Source organism: Falco biarmicus, chromosome Z, assembly GCF_023638135.1.
Source record: "Falco biarmicus isolate bFalBia1 chromosome Z, bFalBia1.pri, whole genome shotgun sequence".
Lineage (NCBI taxonomy): Eukaryota > Metazoa > Chordata > Aves > Falconiformes > Falconidae > Falco > Falco biarmicus.
Window position 1 is genome coordinate 65,325 of NC_079311.1, and position 27,999 is coordinate 93,323.

A 27,999-nucleotide genomic window follows, 5' to 3' on the forward strand; every position below is an offset into this window, starting at 1 on the left:
GAACGTATTGCAGTGGTTCTTCTCTTCTCCGGAGTAACAGCAGGGAAAGCATTCAAGAGTTAAATCACCTTGTTTGTTAAGGCAGTTAAGAACGTGAGTCAAATTGGCCGCTATTACATACAAAACAGAGCAAGTATTGGCTTTTTGTTGTTGGCTCAAGGACATGGCTGTGAGGATTTTGATGGTACATGCTGCGCGGATTTTAGGCGCCCCATTGCAGCAACATGTTATCAAAACCTGAGAAAATGTCAGCCTTTTTGGCATCCATTCACTCAATTGGCAGTATCGTTTGTTTGCTATTGCCTTGGTTGCCGTCATGTTTGCAAGGGCCCTGCAGAACATGGAAAACCCGGTACTAGCTGTTCAAAAAAAAAAAAAAGGGGGGGGGGGAGGGGGAGGGGGAGGGGGGCCCCGGTAATTGTAGAATCGTACGGAACAGAGACAGTGGGATAATGTGAGGTTGTGGCCTTGCTTTGGCGATGTGCAGCTGAGATCCTGCAGCAAAGAGTTCATAACTTTGAGGGAGTATGAGAAGAAACTAGGATGCAACAGAAACAAAGGAGGAATGTGATCTCACCTCTAGAAGATAAGGAAACAGCATGAACAGTAGAGAGTAGCCTAGAGTGAAGAGCGCTAAGGAACGTGTTGTATGAATTTGACTGATCGCTCAAACTCTATTCATAAGCAGCTTGCAGAGTTGAGAAAAAACGTACAGGCCATCAAGGCTGAGAACGGGTTAACGGACTGGCTACAGGGTTTAGGAATTACTGGAGGGTTAAAAGACTTGTTTCTGCGCGGGTTAACGATGTTATTTGCCATTGTAATCTCTTTGGTGATAATGGGCTGCGTGTGGAATTGCTTTATGAGAATGATGAACAGATTGATAAAAGGGGTCTGGATCGCTCAAAAACAAAAAGGGGGATTTGTGGAGTGGCTGGAAGACAACGGACATATTATGAGCAGTGCAGACCACGTAACTTTGTTGGAATAGCAGGCCGAGCAGGCCGCAGCTGTAACAAGCTGCAGGTGTTGTGAAGGACATATGCAAGGCCAAGAGAGACAAAGAGACTGTGTACTCGCCAGAGAGATAAGAGAGCTGGACAGAAAGGTGAGGAAAAACCGGATGCCTGCACAAGGGGGGAGCAGCGTGTGGGCACCACACTGGGACCAATCCTAGGGGAGGTGGAAGCGTGTGAACGAGTCGTTTTAACCGATCACCTTTTCCATACCAAAGCCTGCGTAGAGTGTGTATTTTTAGCTGGGGGTATAAATGGCTGTGAGTCTGTTAAGAGCATCTGTAGAGTATGAATTGCTGTGTATCCCTTAATAAAGTGGCACCAACTTGATCACATTGGTCGTATCAGTTGTGTCCGAGCCTTCTGCGTCAACAGGGTAGTGCCACTGGCTCTGCCATCACACCAGGCCAGTGGTGTGGGACACAGTAGAGGGAGCCCGGGGTAGAAGAGGCGCTGCATGACAGCGACAGCAGCGTGGCCTGTGCAGGCTGGTGCTCCCTTGGCAGAACATCTGCGCTCGCCCTGCGGTAGAGGACGGGGAAGAGAGAGAAGGCTGTTGCCCTGCAGTGCTCATGCACATGTGCAAGCCCACGTGTGCAGGTCCAACTTCTGTTAGTGAGGACTGGCAGGTTTCTTGGACAGGCACTGGGAAGGCAGTCAGGTGTCGGGTGGCCTGAGGGTCCTGACCTCTTCTTCCTCAGCCAAAGTGCCGCGAGTCCCAGAATCACACAATGGTCGTTGTTGGAGGGAACCTCTGGAGATTATCCAGTCCAACGCCCTGCAAAAGCCGGCTGTGCTAGAGCAGGTTGCACAAAATCCTGTGCAGGTGGTGCTGGAATGTCTCCAGAGGCCTCTCTGGGCAGCCGGTGCCAGTGATCTTAAGCTGGAGTGCTGTGCAAGGGTCCCTGTGCTGGTGGGGGGCAGTGCCTGGGCTAGCTGCAAGATCAAGGCACTGCAAAGGGGCAAGGAGATGATGAGCACAACAAGCCCATGCCACGCTCCCTGCCTCCCCACGTGACGGTGCCTGTGCCCAGGTCCCTGGTGGCTGTGGAGGCCACCTGGCACTGGGCACCCTTTCCCCTGGCTACCCGGAGGCTGCCTTAGGCTCTCTCTAGTCCACTCAGGCCCCCTTCTGAGGCCTTCGTTGCACCCCAGACCCCTCTGCAGAGCCTCAAGCCCTCAAAAAAAGCCCACCGGATGGGGGGCCTGGTCCCCTAGTCTCGACCATTCCACTCGAGTCCCCGCGGCACCCCTCCATAGGGGTCTGGTATGCCCCAGGCCTCCGGTTGCTCCTCTAGCGTGGCCGCTACTACAGCCAGGAGGCAGCCAGGGAGGGGGGCAACTGCCGAGCAGCAGCAGCAGCAGCCTCTTTGCTCCCACTCAAAGCTCAAGGCGCTCCCTGCAGCCACTGCAGCCGTAGGCTTGGGCTTGGAAACATGGTGCAGCTGTGAAAGCAGAGCAGCCTGGGGAAGCCCAGGAACTCCGTGGCGTGAGCAAAGGCCCCAGCTCGTGGATTTCCCCTGAAGCCCAGCTGGCCCTGAGAGGCCACTTTCAAGCTGGCTTGCGCCTGGTACAGAAGCCCACAGGGATGCCAGCAGGAGCCAGCCCAAGGCATTCTCTGCTTCCAACTGCCACCCCCAAGGCCCTGAGCCCTCCTATGACCTGCCTGCCTTCCTTCCACTGTTCCCTCATGCTTCTCTCGGAGCAGGCAGAGCTTCAGCCCTTTGCGGTGACCCTTTGTGCCCGACTTGGCAGCCTGCCTCCTTCGGCAGGTGCCGGCTCTGGAAGTCCTTGCCTCGCACAGGAGACTGCAGTGCACTGGCGCATGGTTAGCCATGCCAACGGAAACACTTTATTGCAAGAAGGCAGCCTGCTGAGTTCTGCCGTTGTGAGCAGCGCGGGCAGGACAGAGCAGGCCTTTGTCACTGAGGCTGCCTTTCATCAGCAGGGATTGCCCCAGCAGGAAACGGTCGTCGTGCGCTGCAGCCTGCCCTGCATGCTCCTCACGGTGCTGCTCCAAGCTATTTCGCCCTTAGGTACTGCAGGAGCTCCTGCAGCCGAGTAAAGAAGTCCAGCAGCTTCTGGACTGGAAACGGGCAGGGTGGAAACCGGCTCGATTCTGTTGGCCTTGGCCTTGGCCTTGGCCTCTGAACGGGGGTGTAGGTGAAGACTGGCTGTGGCCTTGCAGTAGTGGTTACTGCTGGGCGCAGGCCCATCTGCGCCAGGATCCAGTCGTAGAAGTGCTGGGTGGAGGTGTAGACTCCGGGCTTCCTTGCTCTCGCACAGCCCGTCCCCCAGCTGGTCACGCCAACAAGCCAGAAGTAGTCGGCGCTCTTGTCTTGGCACACGAGAGGCCCACCGCTGTCCCCCTGCAGCACAGGAGAGAGGACGAAGGGGTTGTTGGGTGGCCACCGTCAGCCCGGTGGCTGGCTCCTTCTCTCTCACGGCACCTGCCAGAGCTGCATTCAGTGGCCAGCCAAGCTCTGTAGAAGCTTGCCTGGCAGGGGGCGGTGGGCCTGTAAGGCAGGGCTCGCTCTCACCGCTCTTCACGGTGGTGGTGAAGGTGTGTCAGACGGCTGGGATGGTGGAGCTGTGGGCTGCCAAGGGCACCGCGTGGGCCTTCTGGGCAGCGTGCCAAGCCTCTGGGACAAGGCGGGCAGGCCCTGGGCAAGGGCCTGCCCATGGGGAAGGGCGGGTAAGGCCCTCAGCGGTGGGGACCCAGCCATGGGAGTGTGAGTGGCCAGCAAAAGGCCGTGATGGCGCACGTTTGGGCGGTTGTGGCGGGGCTGCCTGTGCTGCCGGGGCTTGGCTTGTAGCACGCTCCTACCTGGCAGGTGTCGATGCCGCCCTGCGGATAGCCAGCACACATGTTGTGGGTGTGGATGGCCCCCCTGTACCAGCCGCTGCTGTTACAGACCCTGGCATCAATGAGGTGGACCTGGGCCTCCTGCAGCACGTATGCCGATCCTCCAGCTGTGAAGAGCACAGAAAGGAATGAACACCCAGCCGCTGATTGCCAGTTCTCCTCCCGCGTCTGGCTGAAGCGCTCCCCCGGGGCTCGGCTTTGCATGCCGACAGGCGCTGGACCGCTCTTGCCTTTCTGCCTTGCTCTGGGTCAATGGCTCCGGCCCCTCTCTGGAAGAGAGAGGCATATGCCCCCACAGCCTGACACTGGCTTTCGCCTCTGCCGTCAGGAAGCGCATCCTCCTTCCCCAAGCTGGCCAAGCTTGCACTGGCACCGCCACTGCGTTTGGGCCACTCACCTCTTGCTTTCCTGGCACCCCAGCCACTGACGTAGCAGGCTGTCAGCTCTGAGACTCTCAGCGAGGCGTCGGGCACACAGGCAAGCTGTACGTAGCTGTTGCACTGGACAGGCTGGTCCAGCTCCAGCAAGGCAATGTCGTTGCTCTGCGTGACGTTCCAGTAGTGCTGGTGAACCAGCAGCCGCCTGACGGCGCGCACCTGAGCCTCAGGGCCCAGCTGAGTCAGCTGGGTGGCACCGAGCACCACGCGCAAGACGGTGATGTCCCTGGAAGGCAGATGGAGAGAGGGCTCAGAGGGAGCGCAGCCACGTGCTGCAGCAGCCCGGCACTTGCCCTGCCTTCTGCTCGACGAGGGAGAGAGGCAAGCAGCGCTAGGGAGGCTGCGACTGCCCTCGCGTGCCTTGGGCTCAAGCAGCGTTGAGCGGCAGGCTGCTGGGAAGCAGTGGCACGAGCCCAGCCTTCTCCTGAGCAGCCCCTCGGCGGGGCTCCGGAGTGCCCAGGCACTGGGCGTCCTGCAGGGCAAGGGGACGGCAGTAGCACGTGCCGCTGCGCTCAGGGCACCTGCTAGTGTTGTGGGGCTAGCCCCGAGCCCTGGTCCTCCTTACCTGACCTCGATGAAGCAGTGGGCTGCTGTGAGGACCCACTGTGGGCTGATGAGGGAGCCCCCGCAGATGTGCGCCGTGCCTCCTTCCACGAGAGCCTGGATGCTGACGATCCAGGGCCAGGCCCCCGGCAGGGCATCTGTGCCACCCACGACGCGCGACATGCCGTAGTGCAAAGCCATGGGACGAAGCCCGCAGCTCCCTCTGTAACCAGAAACTCCTTACTGTGCGGCTGGGTGGCTTGCGCCGTTGCGGCTGAAGGCCAGCCGTCTTCCCTCCCCACAAGGCATGGCCAGACGGGCCGAGGAAACCCGTGGGGCCAAAACCCGCTCCCTTCGCCCCGCTTTCTGCTTCAGCCCGCAGACCAGTTGTGCCGGCGGCCTGGCTGCTGTCAAGGCACTGAGCCTCCCACATGGCTTTCAGGAACCTGGGGGGTGGCCACGGGGGACAAGCAGGCCCCCTCCAGTGAAGCCCACAAGGCTTGCCCAACTCCCTCCCAGAGCCTCGGGCCACTTACCCACAGCTGTCCCATGTGCCGTGCACAGGACAGCACACGGCCAGCAGGACAACGAGGAGACGCAGAAAATCCATCGCTGCCAGCGACATGTGGCAGCTGCAAGGACGAGGGCTTGTCGCCACCAGTACGGCTGCCGACGGACTGCCCGCAGGATTCCCGTTGCCCGGGGTTCCCTTGGACGTGGGACTGATGTCACAGAGTGCCTGGTTCCGGGTGCTGGGCGTGGTGGTGTCGGGGGGTGGGGCAGGGGGGGTGGGGCGGGGGGGTGAGGGTAGGGAGGGGAGGCAATAGGAGGGGTTCCAAGCAGGAGTGGAGGCAGAAGCTGGGATCACTTTGCCTTTGCAGTCTATGAAATCTGCTGGTTTGATGGTACGAACTTGTTACTGAATTGATCGTAAAAATCCCCAAAAGATATTTAGAGTGGACTGGAGGTGTTCCACATGTTGTGATAGCCCCTGTACAACAATTTTGCGCTGAATGGGCGCTGTCAGACTCTACTGCCCTTCAAGTGGCTCTTGGCAATTTTCAAGGGCAAGTTCAGTACCATCATCCACCTCATCCACTTTGGGCAATGACTGTAGATCTAACTTTGCAGCCACGGCAACTGAGTTGGAGACCACCAATCAAAGGTGATACGGTATTTACAGATGGGTCTGGAAAAGTGGGAAAAGCCGCAGTGGCTTGGAAAAAAATGGGCAATGGCCTTCCCAAATTGTGCATCAGGAAGGATCATCGCAAGTCATGGCGTTGCGGGCTGCGGCCTTGGCATTTCTTTATTTCCCAGGCCCTGTTAATCTCATTACTGATTCAGCCTGTGTGGCAGCCCTCCTTTCCCAGTTGGAGCTGGCTGTCCATGGCCGTATCACCCATCCTAAGCTTTTTGGCAATTTTGACTGTAGTTCGGGAAGGGATTTGGAAACGCCGTTCTCCATTCTATGTTATGCATGTTACGGCCACACTTCCCTACGCGGTTCTGCAATCGATGGCAATGCTGGAGTTGATGCTCCAGGTTCTGTGGCTCTGTCGGTGCCTGTTCCTGAGGCCCACCTGCAGGTCGTGTTAGCCCACCAATTTTATCATCAGAATTGGCGATTCTTGTACCAACAGTTTGGCCAAAAGAGTCTCTCTCAGGCTGCTGCACGCAGCATTGTTGCAGCCTGTCCAGCCTGTCCAAACGGTATCCCCGTGTCCCGTTTTGGAGTTAATGGCAGAGGCCTTCAAGCTTTCCAACGCTGGTGTTACAACAGATGTAACTCATTACAATGCCGGTGGGGGATCCCCAGCAATTTGGTATTCCCCATTCCCCTGCGGGCCAAGCCATCGTTGAATGCATGAATGATACTCTTAAACGCCTGCTTGAAAAACAGAAAAGGGGAATGAGGGGAATGACCCAGAGGCACGTTCCGAGAAAGCATGCTATATTTTGAACTTTTTGAAAATCTCTGTCGACCGTGCGGTGCCTCCCATTGTACGATATTTTGTGTCAACTGGTGACAAGCAGCAAAAGCACCAAGGTGTCTTAGTACGCGGGAAAGACCCTCATACCAGGCATTGGTCAGGACCGCATGGATTGTTAACTTGGGGGAGAGGTGATGCTTGTGTTTCTACAGATGAAGGTCCGCGATGGGATACCTGCTCGCTGTGTGCGGCCTGAGCTTAGCGTGCCGGACCGTGGGAGCGCTGCTGCCGCCAGTCAACCCAACAACTGATGTGTGGGTCTCCTTAGCACAGCAACTGAACACATCCTGGCTTGGTGTGCCCTTCCTGACTTGCAAACAAGTGAATGTATGTGGGGAATGAAGAATCTTACTGAAAGCCTTGATATCGGGGACAAGGGATTACCTCTGTATGATGTTAATGCAAAAGAAGCTGATATTGTTTGCGCTTTGAATGTCGATAGTTGTCTTTATGTAGATGCTAACGTAGTAGGAGGCTACGATGGGACCATGACACCCACATAAATCAACACGTGAACATGTTGATAAGCATAATGCGCTTAAACGCAATATAGCTTTGGATGAAGCAGGTAATGATGTAGTTGATTTATGGAACTGACGGGAACGTATTGCAGTGGTTCTCCTCTTCTCCGGAGTAACAGCAGGGAAAGCATTCAAGAGTTAAATCACCTTGTTTGTTAGGCAGTTAAGAACGTGAGTCAAATTGGCCGCTATTACATACAAAACAGAGCAAGTATTGGCTTTTTGTTGTTGGCTCAAGGACATGGCTGTGAGGATTTTGATGGTACATGCTGCGCGGATTTTAGGCACCCCATTGCAGCAACATGTTATCAAAACCTGAGAAAATGTCAGCCTTTTTGGCATCCATTCACTCAATTGGCAGTATCGTTTGTTTGCTATTGCCTTGGTTGCCGTCATGTTTGCAAGGGCCCTGCAGAACATGGAAAACCCGGTACTAGCTGTTCAAAAAAAAAAAAAGGGGGGGGGGGGGGGGAGGGGGAGGGGGGAGGGGGGCCCCGGTAATTGTAGAATCGTACGGAACAGAGACAGTGGGATAATGTGAGGTTGTGGCCTTGCTTTGGCGATGTGCAGCTGAGATCCTGCAGCAAAGAGTTCATAACTTTGAGGGAGTATGAGAAGAAACTAGGATGCAACAGAAACAAAGGAGGAATGTGATCTCACCTCTAGAAGATAAGGAAACAGCATGAACAGTAGAGAGTAGCCTAGAGTGAAGAGCGCTAAGGAACGTGTTGTATGAATTTGACTGATCGCTCAAACTCTATTCATAAGCAGCTTGCAGAGTTGAGAAAAAACGTACAGGCCATCAAGGCTGAGAACGGGTTAACGGACTGGCTACAGGGTTTAGGAATTACTGGAGGGTTAAAAGACTTGTTTCTGCGCGGGTTAACGATGTTATTTGCCATTGTAATCTCTTTGGTGATAATGGGCTGCGTGTGGAATTGCTTTATGAGAATGATGAACAGATTGATAAAAGGGGTCTGGATCGCTCAAAAACAAAAAGGGGGATTTGTGGAGTGGCTGGAAGACAACGGACATATTATGAGCAGTGCAGACCACGTAACTTTGTTGGAATAGCAGGCCGAGCAGGCCGCAGCTGTAACAAGCTGCAGGTGTTGTGAAGGACATATGCAAGGCCAAGAGAGACAAAGAGACTGTGTACTCGCCAGAGAGATAAGAGAGCTGGACAGAAAGGTGAGGAAAAACCGGATGCCTGCACAAGGGGGGAGCAGCGTGTGGGTACCACACTGGGACCAATCCTAGGGGAGGTGGAAGCGTGTGAACGAGTCGTTTTAACCGATCACCTTTTCCATACCAAAGCCTGCGTAGAGTGTGTATTTTTAGCTGGGGGTATAAATGGCTGTGAGTCTGTTAAGAGCATCTGTAGAGTATGAATTGCTGTGTATCCCTTAATAAAGTGGCACCAACTTGATCACATTGGTCGTATCAGTTGTGTCCGAGCCTTCTGCGTCAACAGGGTAGTGCCACTGGCTCTGCCATCACACCAGGCCAGTGGTGTGGGACACAGTAGAGGGAGCCCGGGGTAGAAGAGGCGCTGCATGACAGCGACAGCAGCGGGGCCTGTGCAGGCTGGTGCTCCCTTGGCAGAACATCTGCGCTCGCCCTGCGGTAGAGGACGGGGAAGAGAGAGAAGGCTGTTGCCCTGCAGTGCTCATGCACATGTGCAAGCCCACGTGTGCAGGTCCAACTTCTGTTAGTGAGGACTGGCAGGTTTCTTGGACAGGCACTGGGAAGGCAGTCAGGTGTCGGGTGGCCTGAGGGTCCTGACCTCTTCTTCCTCAGCCAAAGTGCCGCGAGTCCCAGAATCACACAATGGTCGTTGTTGGAGGGAACCTCTGGAGATTATCCAGTCCAACGCCCTGCAAAAGCCGGCTGTGCTAGAGCAGGTTGCACAAAATCCTGTGCAGGTGGTGCTGGAATGTCTCCAGAGGCCTCTCTGGGCAGCCGGTGCCAGTGATCTTAAGCTGGAGTGCTGTGCAAGGGTCCCTGTGCTGGTGGGGGGCAGTGCCTGGGCTAGCTGCAAGATCAAGGCACTGCAAAGGGGCAAGGAGATGATGAGCACAACAAGCCCATGCCACGCTCCCTGCCTCCCCACGTGACGGTGCCTGTGCCCACGTCCCTGGTGGCTGTGGAGGCCACCTGGCACTGGGCACCCTTTCCCCTGGCTACCCGGAGGCTGCCTTAGGCTCTCTCTAGTCCACTCAGGCCCCCTTCTGAGGCCTTCGTTGCACCCCAGACCCCTCTGCAGAGCCTCAAGCCCTCAAAAAAAGCCCACCGGACGGGGGGCCTGGTCCCCTAGTCTCGACCATTCCACTCGAGTCCCCGCGGCACCCCTCCATAGGGGTCCTGGTATGGCCCAGGCCTCCGGTTGCTCCTCTAGCGTGGCCGCTACTACAGCCAGGAGGCAGCCAGGGAGGGGGGCAACTGCCGAGCAGCAGCAGCAGCAGCCTCTTTGCTCCCACTCAAAGCTCAAGGCGCTCCCTGCAGCCACTGCAGCCGTAGGCTTGGGCTTGGAAACATGGTGCAGCTGTGAAAGCAGAGCAGCCTGGGGAAGCCCAGGAACTCCGTGGCGTGAGCAAAGGCCCCAGCTCGTGGATTTCCCCTGAAGCCCAGCTGGCCCTGAGAGGCCACTTTCAAGCTGGCTTGCGCCTCGTACAGAAGCCCACAGGGATGCCAGCAGGAGCCAGCCCAAGGCATTCTCTGCTTCCAACTGCCACCCCCAAGGCCCTGAGCCCTCCTATGACCTGCCTGCCTTCCTTCCACTGTTCCCTCATGCTTCTCTCGGAGCAGGCAGAGCTTCAGCCCTTTGCGGTGACCCTTTGTGCCCGACTTGGCAGCCTGCCTCCTTCGGCAGGTGCCGGCTCTGGAAGTCCTTGCCTCGCACAGGAGACTGCAGTGCACTGGCGCATGGTTAGCCATGCCAACGGAAACACTTTATTGCAAGAAGGCAGCCTGCTGAGTTCTGCCGTTGTGAGCAGCGCGGGCAGGACAGAGCAGGCCTTTGTCACTGAGGCTGCCTTTCATCAGCAGGGATTGCCCCAGCAGGAAACGGTCGTCGTGCGCTGCAGCCTGCCCTGCATGCTCCTCACGGTGCTGCTCCAAGCTATTTCGCCCTTAGGTACTGCAGGAGCTCCTGCAGCCGAGTAAAGAAGTCCAGCAGCTTCTGGACTGGAAACGGGCAGGGTGGAAACCGGCTCGATTCTGTTGGCCTTGGCCTTGGCCTTGGCCTCTGAACGGGGGTGTAGGTGAAGACTGGCTGTGGCCTTGCAGTAGTGGTTACTGCTGGGCGCAGGCCCATCTGCGCCAGGATCCAGTCGTAGAAGTGCTGGGTGGAGGTGTAGACTCCGGGCTTCCTTGCTCTCGCACAGCCCGTCCCCCAGCTGGTCACGCCAACAAGCCAGAAGTAGTCGGCGCTCTTGTCTTGGCACACGAGAGGCCCACCGCTGTCCCCCTGCAGCACAGGAGAGAGGACGAAGGGGTTGTTGGGTGGCCACCGTCAGCCCGGTGGCTGGCTCCTTCTCTCTCACGGCACCTGCCAGAGCTGCATTCAGTGGCCAGCCAAGCTCTGTAGAAGCTTGCCTGGCAGGGGGCGGTGGGCCTGTAAGGCAGGGCTCGCTCTCACCGCTCTTCACGGTGGTGGTGAAGGTGTGTCAGACGGCTGGGATGGTGGAGCTGTGGGCTGCCAAGGGCACCGCGTGGGCCTTCTGGGCAGCGTGCCAAGCCTCTGGGACAAGGCGGGCAGGCCCTGGGCAAGGGCCTGCCCATGGGGAAGGGCGGGTAAGGCCCTCAGCAGTGGGGACCCAGCCATGGGAGTGTGAGTGGCCAGCAAAAGGCCGTGATGGCGCACGTTTGGGCGGTTGTGGCGGGGCTGCCTGTGCTGCCGGGGCTTGGCTTGTAGCACGCTCCTACCTGGCAGGTGTCGATGCCGCCCTGCGGATAGCCAGCACACATGTTGTGGGTGTGGATGGCCCCCCTGTACCAGCCGCTGCTGTTACAGACCCTGGCATCAATGAGGTGGACCTGGGCCTCCTGCAGCACGTATGCCGATCCTCCAGCTGTGAAGAGCACAGAAAGGAATGAACACCCAGCCGCTGATTGCCAGTTCTCCTCCCGCGTCTGGCTGAAGCGCTCCCCCGGGGCTCGGCTTTGCATGCCGACAGGCGCTGGACCGCTCTTGCCTTTCTGCCTTGCTCTGGGTCAATGGCTCCGGCCCCTCTCTGGAAGAGAGAGGCATATGCCCCCACAGCCTGACACTGGCTTTCGCCTCTGCCGTCAGGAAGCGCATCCTCCTTCCCCAAGCTGGCCAAGCTTGCACTGGCACCGCCACTGCGTTTGGGCCACTCACCTCTTGCTTTCCTGGCACCCCAGCCACTGACGTAGCAGGCTGTCAGCTCTGAGACTCTCAGCGAGGCGTCGGGCACACAGGCAAGCTGTACGTAGCTATTGCACTGGACAGGCTGGTCCAGCTCCAGCAAGGCAATGTCGTTCCTCTGCGTGACGTTCCAGTAGTGCTGGTGAACCAGCAGCCGCCTGACGGCGCGCACCTGAGCCTCAGGGCCCAGCTGAGTCAGCTGGGTGGCACCGAGCACCACGCGCAAGACGGTGATGTCCCTGGAAGGCAGATGGAGAGAGGGCTCAGAGGGAGCGCAGCCACGTGCTGCAGCAGCCCGGCACTTGCCCTGCCTTCTGCTCGACGAGGGAGAGAGGCAAGCAGCGCTAGGGAGGCTGCGACTGCCCTCGCGTGCCTTGGGCTCAAGCAGCGTTGAGCGGGAGGCTGCTGGGAAGCAGTGGCACGAGCCCAGCCTTCTCCTGAGCAGCCTCTCGGCGGGGCTCCGGAGTGCCCAGGCACTGGGCGTCCTGCAGGGCAAGGGGACGGCAGTAGCACGTGCCGCTGCGCTCAGGGCACCTGCTAGTGTTGTGGGGCTAGCCCCGAGCCCTGGTCCTCCTTACCTGACCTCGATGAAGCAGTGGGCTGCTGTGAGGACCCACTGTGGGCTGATGAGGGAGCCCCCGCAGATGTGCGCCGTGCCTCCTTCCACGAGAGCCTGGATGCTGACGATCCAGGGCCAGGCCCCCGGCAGGGCATCTGTGCCACCCACGACGCGCGACATGCCGTAGTGCAAAGCCATGGGACGAAGCCCGCAGCTCCCTCTGTAACCAGAAACTCCTTACTGTGCTGCTGGGTGGCTTGCGCCGTTGCGGCTGAAGGCCAGCCGTCTTCCCTCCCCACAAGGCATGGCCAGACGGGCCGAGGAAACCCGTGGGGCCAAAACCCGCTCCCCTCGCCCCGCTTTCTGCTTCAGCCCGCAGACCAGTTGTGCCGGCGGCCTGGCTGCTGTCAAGGCACTGAGCCTCCCACATGGCTTTCAGGAACCTGGGGGGTGGCCACGGGGGACAAGCAGGCCCCCTCCAGTGAAGCCCACAAGGCTTGCCCAACTCCCTCCCAGAGCCTCGGGCCACTTACCCACAGCTGTCCCATGTGCCGTGCACAGGACAGCACACGGCCAGCAGGACAACGAGGAGACGCAGAAAATCCATCGCTGCCAGCGACATGTGGCAGCTGCAAGGACGAGGGCTTGTCGCCACCAGTACGGCTGCCGACGGACTGCCCGCAGGATTCCCGTTGCCCGGGGTTCCCTTGGACGTGGGACTGATGTCACAGAGTGCCTGGTTCCGGGTGCTGGGCGTGGTGGTGTCGGGGGGGGGGGGGGTGGGGCAGGGGGGGTGGGGCGGGGGGGTGAGGGTAGGGAGGGGAGGCAATAGGAGGGGTTCCAAGCAGGAGTGGAGGCAGAAGCTGGGATCACTTTGCCTTTGCAGTCTATGAAATCTGCTGGTTTGATGGTACAAACTTGTTACTGAATTGATCGTAAAAATCCCCAAAAGATATTTAGAGTGGACTGGAGGTGTTCCACATGTTGTGATAGCCCCTGTACAACAATTTTGCGCTGAATGGGCGCTGTCAGACTCTACTGCCCTTCAAGTGGCTCTTGGCAATTTTCAAGGGCAAGTTCAGTACCATCATCCACCTCATCCACTTTGGGCAATGACTGTAGATCTAACTTTGCAGCCACGGCAACTGAGTTGGAGACCACCAATCAAAGGTGATACGGTATTTACAGATGGGTCTGGAAAAGTGGGAAAAGCCGCAGTGGCTTGGAAAAAAATGGGCAATGGCCTTCCCAAATTGTGCATCAGGAAGGATCATCGCAAGTCATGGCGTTGCGGGCTGCGGCCTTGGCATTTCTTTATTTCCCAGGCCCTGTTAATCTCATTACTGATTCAGCCTGTGTGGCAGCCCTCCTTTCCCAGTTGGAGCTGGCTGTCCATGGCCGTATCACCCATCCTAAGCTTTTTGGCAATTTTGACTGTAGTTCGGGAAGGGATTTGGAAACGCCGTTCTCCATTCTATGTTATGCATGTTACGGCCACACTTCCCTACGCGGTTCTGCAATCGATGGCAATGCTGGAGTTGATGCTCCAGGTTCTGTGGCTCTGTCGGTGCCTGTTCCTGAGGCCCACCTGCAGGTCGTGTTAGCCCACCAATTTTATCATCAGAATTGGCGATTCTTGTACCAACAGTTTGGCCAAAAGAGTCTCTCTCAGGCTGCTGCACGCAGCATTGTTGCAGCCTGTCCAGCCTGTCCAAACGGTATCCCCGTGTCCCGTTTTGGAGTTAATGGCAGAGGCCTTCAAGCTTTCCAACGCTGGTGTTACAACAGATGTAACTCATTACAATGCCGGTGGGGGATCCCCAGCAATTTGGTATTCCCCATTCCCCTGCGGGCCAAGCCATCGTTGAATGCATGAATGATACTCTTAAACGCCTGCTTGAAAAACAGAAAAGGGGAATGAGGGGAATGACCCAGAGGCACGTTCCGAGAAAGCATGCTATATTTTGAACTTTTTGAAAATCTCTGTCGACCGTGCGGTGCCTCCCATTGTACGATATTTTGTGTCAACTGGTGACAAGCAGCAAAAGCACCAAGGTGTCTTAGTACGCGGGAAAGACCCTCATACCAGGCATTGGTCAGGACCGCATGGATTGTTAACTTGGGGGAGAGGTGATGCTTGTGTTTCTACAGATGAAGGTCCGCGATGGGATACCTGCTCGCTGTGTGCGGCCTGAGCTTAGCGTGCCGGACCGTGGGAGCGCTGCTGCCGCCAGTCAACCCAACAACTGATGTGTGGGTCTCCTTAGCACAGCAACTGAACACATCCTGGCTTGGTGTGCCCTTCCTGACTTGCAAACAAGTGAATGTATGTGGGGAATGAAGAATCTTACTGAAAGCCTTGATATCGGGGACAAGGGATTACCTCTGTATGATGTTAATGCAAAAGAAGCTGATATTGTTTGCGCTTTGAATGTCGATAGTTGTCTTTATGTAGATGCTAACGTAGTAGGAGGCTACGATGGGACCACGACACCCACATAAATCAACACGTGAACATGTTGATAAGCATAATGCGCTTAAACGCAATATAGCTTTGGATGAAGCAGGTAATGATGTAGTTGATTTATGGAACTGACGGGAACGTATTGCAGTGGTTCTTCTCTTCTCCGGAGTAACAGCAGGGAAAGCATTCAAGAGTTAAATCACCTTGTTTGTTAGGCAGTTAAGAACGTGAGTCAAATTGGCCGCTATTACATACAAAACAGAGCAAGTATTGGCTTTTTGTTGTTGGCTCAAGGACATGGCTGTGAGGATTTTGATGGTACATGCTGCGCGGATTTTAGGCGCCCCATTGCAGCAACATGTTATCAAAACCTGAGAAAATGTCAGCCTTTTTGGCATCCATTCACTCAATTGGCAGTATCGTTTGTTTGCTATTGCCTTGGTTGCCGTCATGTTTGCAAGGGCCCTGCAGAACATGGAAAACCCGGTACTAGCTGTTCAAAAAAAAAAAAAGGGGGGGGGGGGGGGGGGGGAAGGGGAGGGGGGCCCCGGTAATTGTAGAATCGTACGGAACAGAGACAGTGGGATAATGTGAGGTTGTGGCCTTGCTTTGGCCATGTGCAGCTGAGATCCTGCAGCAAAGAGTTCATAACTTTGAGGGAGTATGAGAAGAAACTAGGATGCAACAGAAACAAAGGAGGAATGTGATCTCACCTCTAGAAGATAAGGAAACAGCATGAACAGTAGAGAGTAGCCTAGAGTGAAGAGCGCTAAGGAACGTGTTGTATGAATTTGACTGATCGCTCAAACTCTATTCATAAGCAGCTTGCAGAGTTGAGAAAAAACGTACAGGCCATCAAGGCTGAGAACGGGTTAACGGACTGGCTACAGGGTTTAGGAATTACTGGAGGGTTAAAAGACTTGTTTCTGCGCGGGTTAACGATGTTATTTGCCATTGTAATCTCTTTGGTGATAATGGGCTGCGTGTGGAATTGCTTTATGAGAATGATGAACAGATTGATAAAAGGGGTCTGGATCGCTCAAAAACAAAAAGGGGGATTTGTGGAGTGGCTGGAAGACAACGGACATATTATGAGCAGTGCAGACCACGTAACTTTGTTGGAATAGCAGGCCGAGCAGGCCGCAGCTGTAACAAGCTGCAGGTGTTGTGAAGGACATATGCAAGGCCAAGAGAGACAAAGAGACTGTGTACTCGCCAGAGAGATAAGAGAGCTGGACAGAAAGGTGAGGAAAAACCGGATGCCTGCACAAGGGGGGAGCAGCGTGTGGGCACCACACTGGGACCAATCCTAGGGGAGGTGGAAGCGTGTGAACGAGTCGTTTTAACCGATCACCTTTTCCATACCAAAGCCTGCGTAGAGTGTGTATTTTTAGCTGGGGGTATAAATGGCTGTGAGTCTGTTAAGAGCATCTGTAGAGTATGAATTGCTGTGTATCCCTTAATAAAGTGGCACCAACTTGATCACATTGGTCGTATCAGTTGTGTCCGAGCCTTCTGCGTCAACAGGGTAGTGCCACTGGCTCTGCCATCACACCAGGCCAGTGGTGTGGGACACAGTAGAGGGAGCCCGGGGTAGAAGAGGCGCTGCATGACAGCGACAGCAGCGGGGCCTGTGCAGGCTGGTGCTCCCTTGGCAGAACATCTGCGCTCGCCCTGCGGTAGAGGACGGGGAAGAGAGAGAAGGCTGTTGCCCTGCAGTGCTCATGCACATGTGCAAGCCCACGTGTGCAGGTTAGTGAGGACTGGCAGGTTTCTTGGACAGGCACTGGGAAGGCAGTCAGGTGTCGGGTGGCCTGAGGGTCCTGACCTCTTCTTCCTCAGCCAAAGTGCCGCGAGTCCCAGAATCACACAATGGTCGTTGTTGGAGGGAACCTCTGGAGATTATCCAGTCCAACGCCCTGCAAAAGCCGGCTGTGCTAGAGCAGGTTGCACAAAATCCTGTGCAGGTGGTGCTGGAATGTCTCCAGAGGCCTCTCTGGGCAGCCGGTGCCAGTGATCTTAAGCTGGAGTGCTGTGCAAGGGTCCCTGTGCTGGTGGGGGGCAGTGCCTGGGCTAGCTGCAAGATCAAGGCACTGCAAAGGGGCAAGGAGATGATGAGCACAACAAGCCCATGCCACGCTCCCTGCCTCCCCACGTGACGGTGCCTGTGCCCACGTCCCTGGTGGCTGTGGAGGCCACCTGGCACTGGGCACCCTTTCCCCTGGCTACCCGGAGGCTGCCTTAGGCTCTCTCTAGTCCACTCAGGCCCCCTTCTGAGGCCTTCGTTGCACCCCAGACCCCTCTGCAGAGCCTCAAGCCCTCAAAAAAAGCCCACCGGACGGGGGGCCTGGTCCCCTAGTCTCGACCATTCCACTCGAGTCCCCGCGGCACCCCTCCATAGGGGTCTGGTATGGCCCAGGCCTCCGGTTGCTCCTCTAGCGTGGCCGCTACTACAGCCAGGAGGCAGCCAGGGAGGGGGGCAACTGCCGAGCAGCAGCAGCAGCAGCCTCTTTGCTCCCACTCAAAGCTCATGGCGCTCCCTGCAGCCACTGCAGCCGTAGGCTTGGGCTTGGAAACATGGTGCAGCTGTGAAAGCAGAGCAGCCTGGGGAAGCCCAGGAACTCCGTGGCGTGAGCAAAGGCCCCAGCTCGTGGATTTCCCCTGAAGCCCAGCTGGCCCTGAGAGGCCACTTTCAAGCTGGCTTGTGCCTCGTACAGAAGCCCACAGGGATGCCAGCAGGAGCCAGCCCAAGGCATTCTCTGCTTCCAACTGCCACCCCCAAGGCCCTGAGCCCTCCTATGACCTGCCTGCCTTCCTTCCACTGTTCCCTCATGCTTCTCTCGGAGCAGGCAGAGCTTCAGCCCTTTGCGGTGACCCTTTGTGCCCGACTTGGCAGCCTGCCTCCTTCGGCAGGTGCCGGCTCTGGAAGTCCTTGCCTCGCACAGGAGACTGCAGTGCACTGGCGCATGGTTAGCCATGCCAACGGAAACACTTTATTGCAAGAAGGCAGCCTGCTGAGTTCTGCCGTGAGCAGCGCGGGCAGGACAGAGCAGGCCTTTGTCACTGAGGCTGCCTTTCATCAGCAGGGATTGCCCCAGCAGGAAACGGTCGTCGTGCGCTGCAGCCTGCCCTGCATGCTCCTCACGGTGCTGCTCCAAGCTATTTCGCCCTTAGGTACTGCAGGAGCTCCTGCAGCCGAGTAAAGAAGTCCAGCAGCTTCTGGACTGGAAACGGGCAGGGTGGAAACCGGCTCGATTCTGTTGGCCTTGGCCTTGGCCTTGGCCTCTGAACGGGGGTGTAGGTGAAGACTGGCTGTGGCCTTGCAGTAGTGGTTACTGCTGGGCGCAGGCCCATCTGCGCCAGGATCCAGTCGTAGAAGTGCTGGGTGGAGGTGTAGACTCCGGGCTTCCTTGCTCTCGCACAGCCCGTCCCCCAGCTGGTCACGCCAACAAGCCAGAAGTAGTCGGCGCTCCTGTCTTGGCACACGAGAGGCCCACCGCTGTCCCCCTGCAGCACAGGAGAGAGGACGAAGGGGTTGTTGGGTGGCCACCGTCAGCCCGGTGGCTGGCTCCTTCTCTCTCACGGCACCTGCCAGAGCTGCATTCAGTGGCCAGCCAAGCTCTGTAGAAGCTTGCCTGGCAGGGGGCGGTGGGCCTGTAAGGCAGGGCTCGCTCTCACCGCTCTTCACGGTGGTGGTGAAGGTGTGTCAGACGGCTGGGATGGTGGAGCTGTGGGCTGCCAAGGGCACCGCGTGGGCCTTCTGGGCAGCGTGCCAAGCCTCTGGGACAAGGCGGGCAGGCCCTGGGCAAGGGCCTGCCCATGGGGAAGGGCGGGTAAGGCCCTCAGCGGTGGGGACCCAGCCATGGGAGTGTGAGTGGCCAGCAAAAGGCCGTGATGGCGCACGTTTGGGCGGTTGTGGCGGGGCTGCCTGTGCTGCCGGGGCTTGGCTTGTAGCACGCTCCTACCTGGCAGGTGTCGATGCCGCCCTGCGGATAGCCAGCACACATGTTGTGGGTGTGGATGGCCCCCCTGTACCAGCCGCTGCTGTTACAGACCCTGGCATCGATGAGGTGGACCTGGGCCTCCTGCAGCACGTATGCCGATCCTCCAGCTGTGAAGAGCACAGAAAGGAATGAACACCCAGCCGCTGATTGTCAGTTCTCCTCCCGCGTCTGGCTGAAGCGCTCCCCTGGGGCTCGGCTTTGCATGCCGACAGGCGCTGGACCGCTCTTGCCTTTCTGCCTTGCTCTGGGTCAATGGCTCCGGCCCCTCTCTGGAAGAGAGAGGCATATGCCCCCACAGCCTGACACTGGCTTTCGCCTCTGCCGTCAGGAAGCGCATCCTCCTTCCCCAAGCTGGCCAAGCTTGCACTGGCACCGCCACTGCGTTTGGGCCACTCACCTCTTGCTTTCCTGGCACCCCAGCCACTGACGTAGCAGGCTGTCAGCTCTGAGACTCTCAGCGAGGCGTCGGGCACACAGGCAAGCTGTACGTAGCTGTTGCACTGGACAGGCTGGTCCAGCTCCAGCAAGGCAATGTCGTTCCTCTGCGTGACGTTCCAGTAGTGCTGGTGAACCAGCAGCCGCCTGACGGCGCGCACCTGAGCCTCAGGGCCCAGCTGAGTCAGCTGGGTGGCACCGAGCACCACGCGCAAGACGGTGATGTCCCTGGAAGGCAGATGGAGAGAGGGCTCAGAGGGAGCGCAGCCACGTGCTGCAGCAGCCCGGCACTTGCCCTGCCTTCTGCTCGACGAGGGAGAGAGGCAAGCAGCGCTAGGGAGGCTGCGACTGCCCTCGCGTGCCTTGGGCTCAAGCAGCGTTGAGCGGGAGGCTGCTGGGAAGCAGTGGCACGAGCCCAGCCTTCTCCTGAGCAGCCTCTCGGCGGGGCTCCGGAGTGCCCAGGCACTGGGCGTCCTGCAGGGCAAGGGGACGGCAGTAGCACGTGCCGCTGCGCTCAGGGCACCTGCTAGTGTTGTGGGGCTAGCCCCGAGCCCTGGTCCTCCTTACCTGACCTCGATGAAGCAGTGGGCTGCTGTGAGGACCCACTGTGGGCTGATGAGGGAGCCCCCGCAGATGTGCGCCGTGCCTCCTTCCACGAGAGCCTGGATGCTGACGATCCAGGGCCAGGCCCCCGGCAGGGCATCTGTGCCACCCACGACGCGCGACATGCCGTAGTGCAAAGCCATGGGACGAAGCCCGCAGCTCCCTCTGTAACCAGAAACTCCTTACTGTGCTGCTGGGTGGCTTGCGCCGTTGCGGCTGAAGGCCAGCCGTCTTCCCTCCCCACAAGGCATGGCCAGACGGGCCGAGGAAACCCGTGGGGCCAAAACCCGCTCCCCTCGCCCCGCTTTCTGCTTCAGCCCGCAGACCAGTTGTGCCGGCGGCCTGGCTGCTGTCAAGGCACTGAGCCTCCCACATGGCTTTCAGGAACCTGGGGGGTGGCCACGGGGGACAAGCAGGCCCCCTCCAGTGAAGCCCACAAGGCTTGCCCAACTCCCTCCCAGAGCCTCGGGCCACTTACCCACAGCTGTCCCATGTGCCGTGCACAGGACAGCACACGGCCAGCAGGACAACGAGGAGACGCAGAAAATCCATCGCTGCCAGCGACATGTGGCAGCTGCAAGGACGAGGGCTTGTCGCCACCAGTACGGCTGCCGACGGACTGCCCGCAGGATTCCCGTTGCCCGGGGTTCCCTTGGACGTGGGACTGATGTCACAGAGTGCCTGGTTCCGGGTGCTGGGCGTGGTGGTGTCGGGGGGGGGGGGGGTGGGGCAGGGGGGGGTGGGGCGGGGGGGTGAGGGTAGGGAGGGGAGGCAATAGGAGGGGCTCCAAGCAGGAGTGGAGGCAGAAGCTGGGATCACTTTGCCTTTGCAGTCTATGAAAACTGCTGGTTTGATGGTACGAACTTGTTACTGAATTGATCGTAAAAATCCCCAAAAGATATTTAGAGTGGACTGGAGGTGTTCCACATGTTGTGATAGCCCCTGTACAACAATTTTGCGCTGAATGGGCGCTGTCAGACTCTACTGCCCTTCAAGTGGCTCTTGGCAATTTTCAAGGGCAAGTTCAGTACCATCATCCACCTCATCCACTTTGGGCAATGACTGTAGATCTAACTTTGCAGCCACGGCAACTGAGTTGGAGACCACCAATCAAAGGTGATACGGTATTTACAGATGGGTCTGGAAAAGTGGGAAAAGCCGCAGTGGCTTGGAAAAAAATGGGCAATGGCCTTCCCAAATTGTGCATCAGGAAGGATCATCGCAAGTCATGGCGTTGCAGGCTGCGGCCTTGGCATTTCTTTATTTCCCAGGCCCTGTTAATCTCATTACTGATTCAGCCTGTGTGGCAGCCCTCCTTTCCCAGTTGGAGCTGGCTGTCCATGGCCGTATCACCCATCCTAAGCTTTTTGGCAATTTTGACTGTAGTTCGGGAAGGGATTTGGAAACGCCGTTCTCCATTCTATGTTATGCATGTTACGGCCACACTTCCCTACGCGGTTCTGCAATCGATGGCAATGCTGGAGTTGATGCTCCAGGTTCTGTGGCTCTGTCGGTGCCTGTTCCTGAGGCCCACCTGCAGGTCGTGTTAGCCCACCAATTTTATCATCAGAATTGGCGATTCTTGTACCAACAGTTTGGCCAAAAGAGTCTCTCTCAGGCTTCTGCACGCAGCATTGTTGCAGCCTGTCCAGCCTGTCCAAACGGTATCCCCGTGCCCCGTTTTGGAGTTAATGGCAGAGGCCTTCAAGCTTTCCAACGCTGGTGTTACAACAGATGTAACTCATTACAATGCCGGTGGGGGATCCCCAGCAATTTGGTATTCCCCATTCCCCTGCGGGCCAAGCCATCGTTGAATGCATGAATGATACTCTTAAACGCCTGCTTGAAAAACAGAAAAGGGGAATGAGGGGAATGACCCAGAGGCACGTTCCGAGAAAGCATGCTATATTTTGAACTTTTTGAAAATCTCTGTCGACCGTGCGGTGCCTCCCATTGTACGTTATTTTGTGTCAACTGGTGACAAGCAGCAAAAGCACCAAGGTGTCTTAGTACGCGGGAAAGACCCTCATACCAGGCATTGGTCAGGACCGCATGGATTGTTAACTTGGGGGAGAGGTGATGCTTGTGTTTCTACAGATGAAGGTCCGCGATGGGATACCTGCTCGCTGTGTGCGGCCTGAGCTTAGCGTGCCGGACCGTGGGAGCGCTGCTGCCGCCAGTCAACCCAACAACTGATGTGTGGGTCTCCTTAGCACAGCAACTGAACACATCCTGGCTTGGTGTGCCCTTCCTGACTTGCAAACAAGTGAATGTATGTGGGGAATGAAGAATCTTACTGAAAGCCTTGATATCGGGGACAAGGGATTACCTCTGTATGATGTTAATGCAAAAGAAGCTGATATTGTTTGCGCTTTGAATGTCGATAGTTGTCTTTATGTAGATGCTAACGTAGTAGGAGGCTACGATGGGACCATGACACCCACATAAATCAACACGTGAACATGTTGATAAGCATAATGCGCTTAAACGCAATATAGCTTTGGATGAAGCAGGTAATGATGTAGTTGATTTATGGAACTGACGGGAACGTATTGCAGTGGTTCTTCTCTTCTCCGGAGTAACAGCAGGGAAAGCATTCAAGAGTTAAATCACCTTGTTTGTTAGGCAGTTAAGAACGTGAGTCAAATTGGCCGCTATTACATACAAAACAGAGCAAGTATTGCCTTTTTGTTGTTGGCTCAAGGACATGGCTGTGAGGATTTTGATGGTACATGCTGCGCGGATTTTAGGCGCCCCATTGCAGCAACATGTTATCAAAACCTGAGAAAATGTCAGCCTTTTTGGCATCCATTCACTCAATTGGCAGTATCGTTTGTTTGCTATTGCCTTGGTTGCCGTCATGTTTGCAAGGGCCCTGCAGAACATGGAAAACCCGGTACTAGCTGTTCCAAAAAAAAAAAGGGGGGGGGGGGGGGAGGGGGAGGGGGAGGGGGCCCCCGGTAATTGTAGAATCATATGGAACAGAGACGGTGGGATAATGTGAGGTTGTGGCCTTGCTTTGGCCATGTGCAGCTGAGATCCTGCAGCAAAGAGTTCATAACTTTGAGGGAGTATGAGAAGAAACTAGGATGCAACAGAAACAAAGGAGGAATGTGATCTCACCTCTAGAAGATAAGGAAACAGCATGAACAGTAGAGAGTAGCCTAGAGTGAAGAGCGCTAAGGAACGTGTTGTATGAATTTGACTGATCGCTCAAACTCTATTCATAAGCAGCTTGCAGAGTTGAGAAAAAACGTACAGGCCATCAAGGCTGAGAACGGGTTAACGGACTGGCTACAGGGTTTAGGAATTACTGGAGGGTTAAAAGACTTGTTTCTGCGCGGGTTAACGATGTTATTTGCCATTGTAATCTCTTTGGTGATAATGGGCTGCGTGTGGAATTGCTTTATGAGAATGATGAACAGATTGATAAAAGGGGTCTGGATCGCTCAAAAACAAAAAGGGGGATTTGTGGAGTGGCTGGAAGACAACGGACATATTATGAGCAGTGCAGACCACGTAACTTTGTTGGAATAGCAGGCCGAGCAGGCCGCAGCTGTAACAAGCTGCAGGTGTTGTGAAGGACATATGCAAGGCCAAGAGAGACAAAGAGACTGTGTACTCGCCAGAGAGATAAGAGAGCTGGACAGAAAGGTGAGGAAAAACCGGATGCCTGCACAAGGGGGGAGCAGCGTGTGGGCACCACACTGGGACCAATCCTAGGGGAGGTGGAAGCGTGTGAACGAGTCGTTTTAACCGATCGCCTTTTCCATATCAAAGCCTGCGTAGAGTGTGTATTTTTAGCTGGGGGTATAAATGGCTGTGAGTCTGTTAAGAGCATCTGTAGAGTATGAATTGCTGTGTATCCCTTAATAAAGTGGCACCAACTTGATCACATTGGTCGTATCAGTTGTGTCCGAGCCTTCTGCGTCAACAGGGTAGTGCCACTGGCTCTGCCATCACACCAGGCCAGTGGTGTGGGACACAGTAGAGGGAGCCCGGGGTAGAAGAGGCGCTGCATGACAGCGACAGCAGCGGGGCCTGTGCAGGCTGGTGCTCCCTTGGCAGAACATCTGCGCTCGCCCTGCGGTAGAGGACGGGGAAGAGAGAGAAGGCTGTTGCCCTGCAGTGCTCATGCACATGTGCAAGCCCACGTGTGCAGGTCCAACTTCTGTTAGTGAGGACTGGCAGGTTTCTTGGACAGGCACTGGGAAGGCAGTCAGGTGTCGGGTGGCCTGAGGGTCCTGACCTCTTCTTCCTCAGCCAAAGTGCCGCGAGTCCCAGAATCACACAATGGTCGTTGTTGGAGGGAACCTCTGGAGATTATCCAGTCCAACGCCCTGCAAAAGCAGGCTGTGCTAGAGCAGGTTGCACAAAATCCTGTGCAGGTGGTGCTGGAATGTCTCCAGAGGCCTCTCTGGGCAGCCGGTGCCAGTGATCTTAAGCTGGAGTGCTGTGCAAGGGTCCCTGTGCTGGTGGGGGGCAGTGCCTGGGCTAGCTGCAAGATCAAGGCACTGCAAAGGGGCAAGGAGATGATGAGCACAACAAGCCCATGCCACGCTCCCTGCCTCCCCACGTGACGGTGCCTGTGCCCAGGTCCCTGGTGGCTGTGGAGGCCACCTGGCACTGGGCACCCTTTCCCCTGGCTACCCGGAGGCTGCCTTAGGCTCTCTCTAGTCCACTCAGGCCCCCTTCTGAGGCCTTCGTTGCACCCCAGACCCCTCTGCAGAGCCTCAAGCCCTCAAAAAAAGCCCACCGGACGGGGGGCCTGGTCCCCTAGTCTCGACCATTCCACTCGAGTCCCCGCGGCACCCCTCCATAGGGGTCTGGTATGCCCCAGGCCTCCGGTTGCTCCTCTAGCGTGGCCGCTACTACAGCCAGGAGGCAGCCAGGGAGGGGGGCAACTGCCGAGCAGCAGCAGCAGCAGCCTCTTTGCTCCCACTCAAAGCTCAAGGCGCTCCCTGCAGCCACTGCAGCCGTAGGCTTGGGCTTGGAAACATGGTGCAGCTGTGAAAGCAGAGCAGCCTGGGGAAGCCCAGGAACTCCGTGGCGTGAGCAAAGGCCCCAGCTCGTGGATTTCCCCTGAAGCCCAGCTGGCCCTGAGAGGCCACTTTCAAGCTGGCTTGCGCCTCGTACAGAAGCCCACAGGGATGCCAGCAGGAGCCAGCCCAAGGCATTCTCTGCTTCCAACTGCCACCCCCAAGGCCCTGAGCCCTCCTATGACCTGCCTGCCTTCCTTCCACTGTTCCCTCATGCTTCTCTCGGAGCAGGCAGAGCTTCAGCCCTTTGCGGTGACCCTTTGTGCCCGACTTGGCAGCCTGCCTCCTTCGGCAGGTGCCGGCTCTGGAAGTCCTTGCCTCGCACAGGAGACTGCAGTGCACTGGCGCATGGTTAGCCATGCCAACGGAAACACTTTATTGCAAGAAGGCAGCCTGCTGAGTTCTGCCGTTGTGAGCAGCGCGGGCAGGACAGAGCAGGCCTTTGTCACTGAGGCTGCCTTTCATCAGCAGGGATTGCCCCAGCAGGAAACGGTCGTCGTGCGCTGCAGCCTGCCCTGCATGCTCCTCACGGTGCTGCTCCAAGCTATTTCGCCCTTAGGTACTGCAGGAGCTCCTGCAGCCGAGTAAAGAAGTCCAGCAGCTTCTGGACTGGAAACGGGCAGGGTGGAAACCGGCTCGATTCTGTTGGCCTTGGCCTTGGCCTTGGCCTTGGCCTCTGAACGGGGGTGTAGGTGAAGACTGGCTGTGGCCTTGCAGTAGTGGTTACTGCTGGGCGCAGGCCCATCTGCGCCAGGATCCAGTCGTAGAAGTGCTGGGTGGAGGTGTAGACTCCGGGCTTCCTTGCTCTCGCACAGCCCGTCCCCCAGCTGGTCACGCCAACAAGCCAGAAGTAGTCGGCGCTCTTGTCTTGGCACACGAGAGGCCCACCGCTGTCCCCCTGCAGCACAGGAGAGAGGACGAAGGGGTTGTTGGGTGGCCACCGTCAGCCCGGTGGCTGGCTCCTTCTCTCTCACGGCACCTGCCAGAGCTGCATTCAGTGGCCAGCCAAGCTCTGTAGAAGCTTGCCTGGCAGGGGGCGGTGGGCCTGTAAGGCAGGGCTCGCTCTCACCGCTCTTCACGGTGGTGGTGAAGGTGTGTCAGACGGCTGGGATGGTGGAGCTGTGGGCTGCCAAGGGCACCGCGTGGGCCTTCTGGGCAGCGTGCCAAGCCTCTGGGACAAGGCGGGCAGGCCCTGGGCAAGGGCCTGCCCATGGGGAAGGGCGGGTAAGGCCCTCAGCGGTGGGGACCCAGCCATGGGAGTGTGAGTGGCCAGCAAAAGGCCGTGATGGCGCACGTTTGGGCGGTTGTGGCGGGGCTGCCTGTGCTGCCGGGGCTTGGCTTGTAGCACGCTCCTACCTGGCAGGTGTCGATGCCGCCCTGCGGATAGCCAGCACACATGTTGTGGGTGTGGATGGCCCCCCTGTACCAGCCGCTGCTGTTACAGACCCTGGCATCGATGAGGTGGACCTGGGCCTCCTGCAGCACGTATGCCGATCCTCCAGCTGTGAAGAGCACAGAAAGGAATGAACACCCAGCCGCTGATTGTCAGTTCTCCTCCCGCGTCTGGCTGAAGCGCTCCCCCGGGGCTCGGCTTTGCATGCCGACAGGCGCTGGACCGCTCTTGCCTTTCTGCCTTGCTCTGGGTCAATGGCTCCGGCCCCTCTCTGGAAGAGAGAGGCATATGCCCCCACAGCCTGACACTGGCTTTCGCCTCTGCCGTCAGGAAGCGCATCCTCCTTCCCCAAGCTGGCCAAGCTTGCACTGGCACCGCCACTGCGTTTGGGCCACTCACCTCTTGCTTTCCTGGCACCCCAGCCACTGACGTAGCAGGCTGTCAGCTCTGAGACTCTCAGCGAGGCGTCGGGCACACAGGCAAGCTGTACGTAGCTGTTGCACTGGACAGGCTGGTCCAGCTCCAGCAAGGCAATGTCGTTGCTCTGCGTGACGTTCCAGTAGTGCTGGTGAACCAGCAGCCGCCTGACGGCGCGCACCTGAGCCTCAGGGCCCAGCTGAGTCAGCTGGGTGGCACCGAGCACCACGCGCAAGACGGTGATGTCCCTGGAAGGCAGATGGAGAGAGGGCTCAGAGGGAGCGCAGCCACGTGCTGCAGCAGCCCGGCACTTGCCCTGCCTTCTGCTCGACGAGGGAGAGAGGCAAGCAGCGCTAGGGAGGCTGCGACTGCCCTCGCGTGCCTTGGGCTCAAGCAGCGTTGAGCGGGAGGCTGCTGGGAAGCAGTGGCACGAGCCCAGCCTTCTCCTGAGCAGCCTCTCGGCGGGGCTCCGGAGTGCCCAGGCACTGGGCGTCCTGCAGGGCAAGGGGACGGCAGTAGCACGTGCCGCTGCGCTCAGGGCACCTGCTAGTGTTGTGGGGCTAGCCCCGAGCCCTGGTCCTCCTTACCTGACCTCGATGAAGCAGTGGGCTGCTGTGAGGACCCACTGTGGGCTGATGAGGGAGCCCCCACAGATGTGCGCCGTGCCTCCTTCCACGAGAGCCTGGATGCTGACGATCCAGGGCCAGGCCCCCGGCAGGGCATCTGTGCCACCCACGACGCGCGACATGCCGTAGTGCAAAGCCATGGGACGAAGCCCGCAGCTCCCTCTGTAACCAGAAACTCCTTACTGTGCTGCTGGGTGGCTTGCGCCGTTGCGGCTGAAGGCCAGCCGTCTTCCCTCCCCACAAGGCATGGCCAGACGGGCCGAGGAAACCCGTGGGGCCAAAACCCGCTCCCCTCGCCCCGCTTTCTGCTTCAGCCCGCAGACCAGTTGTGCCGGCGGCCTGGCTGCTGTCAAGGCACTGAGCCTCCCACATGGCTTTCAGGAACCTGGGGGGTGGCCACGGGGGACAAGCAGGCCCCCTCCAGTGAAGCCCACAAGGCTTGCCCAACTCCCTCCCAGAGCCTCGGGCCACTTACCCACAGCTGTCCCATGTGCCGTGCACAGGACAGCACACGGCCAGCAGGACAACGAGGAGACGCAGAAAATCCATCGCTGCCAGCGACATGTGGCAGCTGCAAGGACGAGGGCTTGTCGCCACCAGTACGGCTGCCGACGGACTGCCCGCAGGATTCCCGTTGCCCGGGGTTCCCTTGGACGTGGGACTGATGTCACAGAGTGCCTGGTTCCGGGTGC

At 57.7% G+C, this 27,999-nt stretch overlaps 4 protein-coding genes across 4 annotated transcripts; all 4 read right to left on the reverse strand.

The window, feature by feature from the left end:
• Positions 1 to 3,037: 3,037 nt before the first annotated feature.
• LOC130142665 (acrosin-like) lies at positions 3,038 to 5,604 on the reverse strand. Its single transcript, XM_056324973.1, has 5 exons — positions 5,399 to 5,604; positions 4,885 to 5,085; positions 4,280 to 4,545; positions 3,844 to 3,989; positions 3,038 to 3,385 (listed from the first exon to the last, which is right to left on the reverse strand). The coding sequence occupies exons 1-5, from the start codon at positions 5,485 to 5,487 to the stop codon at positions 3,038 to 3,040; spliced, it is 1,050 nt and encodes a 349-aa protein (XP_056180948.1). The 5' UTR covers positions 5,488 to 5,604.
• A 4,894-nt stretch (positions 5,605 to 10,498) lies between these two features.
• On the reverse strand, positions 10,499 to 15,745 carry LOC130142666 (acrosin-like). Its single transcript, XM_056324974.1, has 5 exons — positions 15,640 to 15,745; positions 12,346 to 12,544; positions 11,741 to 12,006; positions 11,305 to 11,450; positions 10,499 to 10,846 (listed from the first exon to the last, which is right to left on the reverse strand). Exons 1-5 carry the CDS (start codon positions 15,743 to 15,745, stop codon positions 10,499 to 10,501), a joined length of 1,065 nt encoding a protein of 354 aa, XP_056180949.1.
• Positions 15,746 to 17,949: 2,204 nt separating this feature from the next.
• LOC130142667 (acrosin-like) lies at positions 17,950 to 23,853 on the reverse strand. The gene is made up of 5 exons (XM_056324976.1): positions 23,729 to 23,853; positions 19,802 to 19,997; positions 19,177 to 19,480; positions 18,756 to 18,895; positions 17,950 to 18,297 (listed from the first exon to the last, which is right to left on the reverse strand). The coding sequence occupies exons 1-5, from the start codon at positions 23,851 to 23,853 to the stop codon at positions 17,950 to 17,952; spliced, it is 1,113 nt and encodes a 370-aa protein (XP_056180951.1).
• Positions 23,854 to 25,415: 1,562 nt separating this feature from the next.
• LOC130142668 (acrosin-like) lies at positions 25,416 to 27,988 on the reverse strand. Its single transcript, XM_056324977.1, has 5 exons — positions 27,783 to 27,988; positions 27,269 to 27,469; positions 26,664 to 26,929; positions 26,228 to 26,373; positions 25,416 to 25,769 (listed from the first exon to the last, which is right to left on the reverse strand). Exons 1-5 carry the CDS (start codon positions 27,869 to 27,871, stop codon positions 25,416 to 25,418), a joined length of 1,056 nt encoding a protein of 351 aa, XP_056180952.1. The 5' UTR covers positions 27,872 to 27,988.
• Between the last annotated feature and the right edge of the window lie 11 nt (positions 27,989 to 27,999).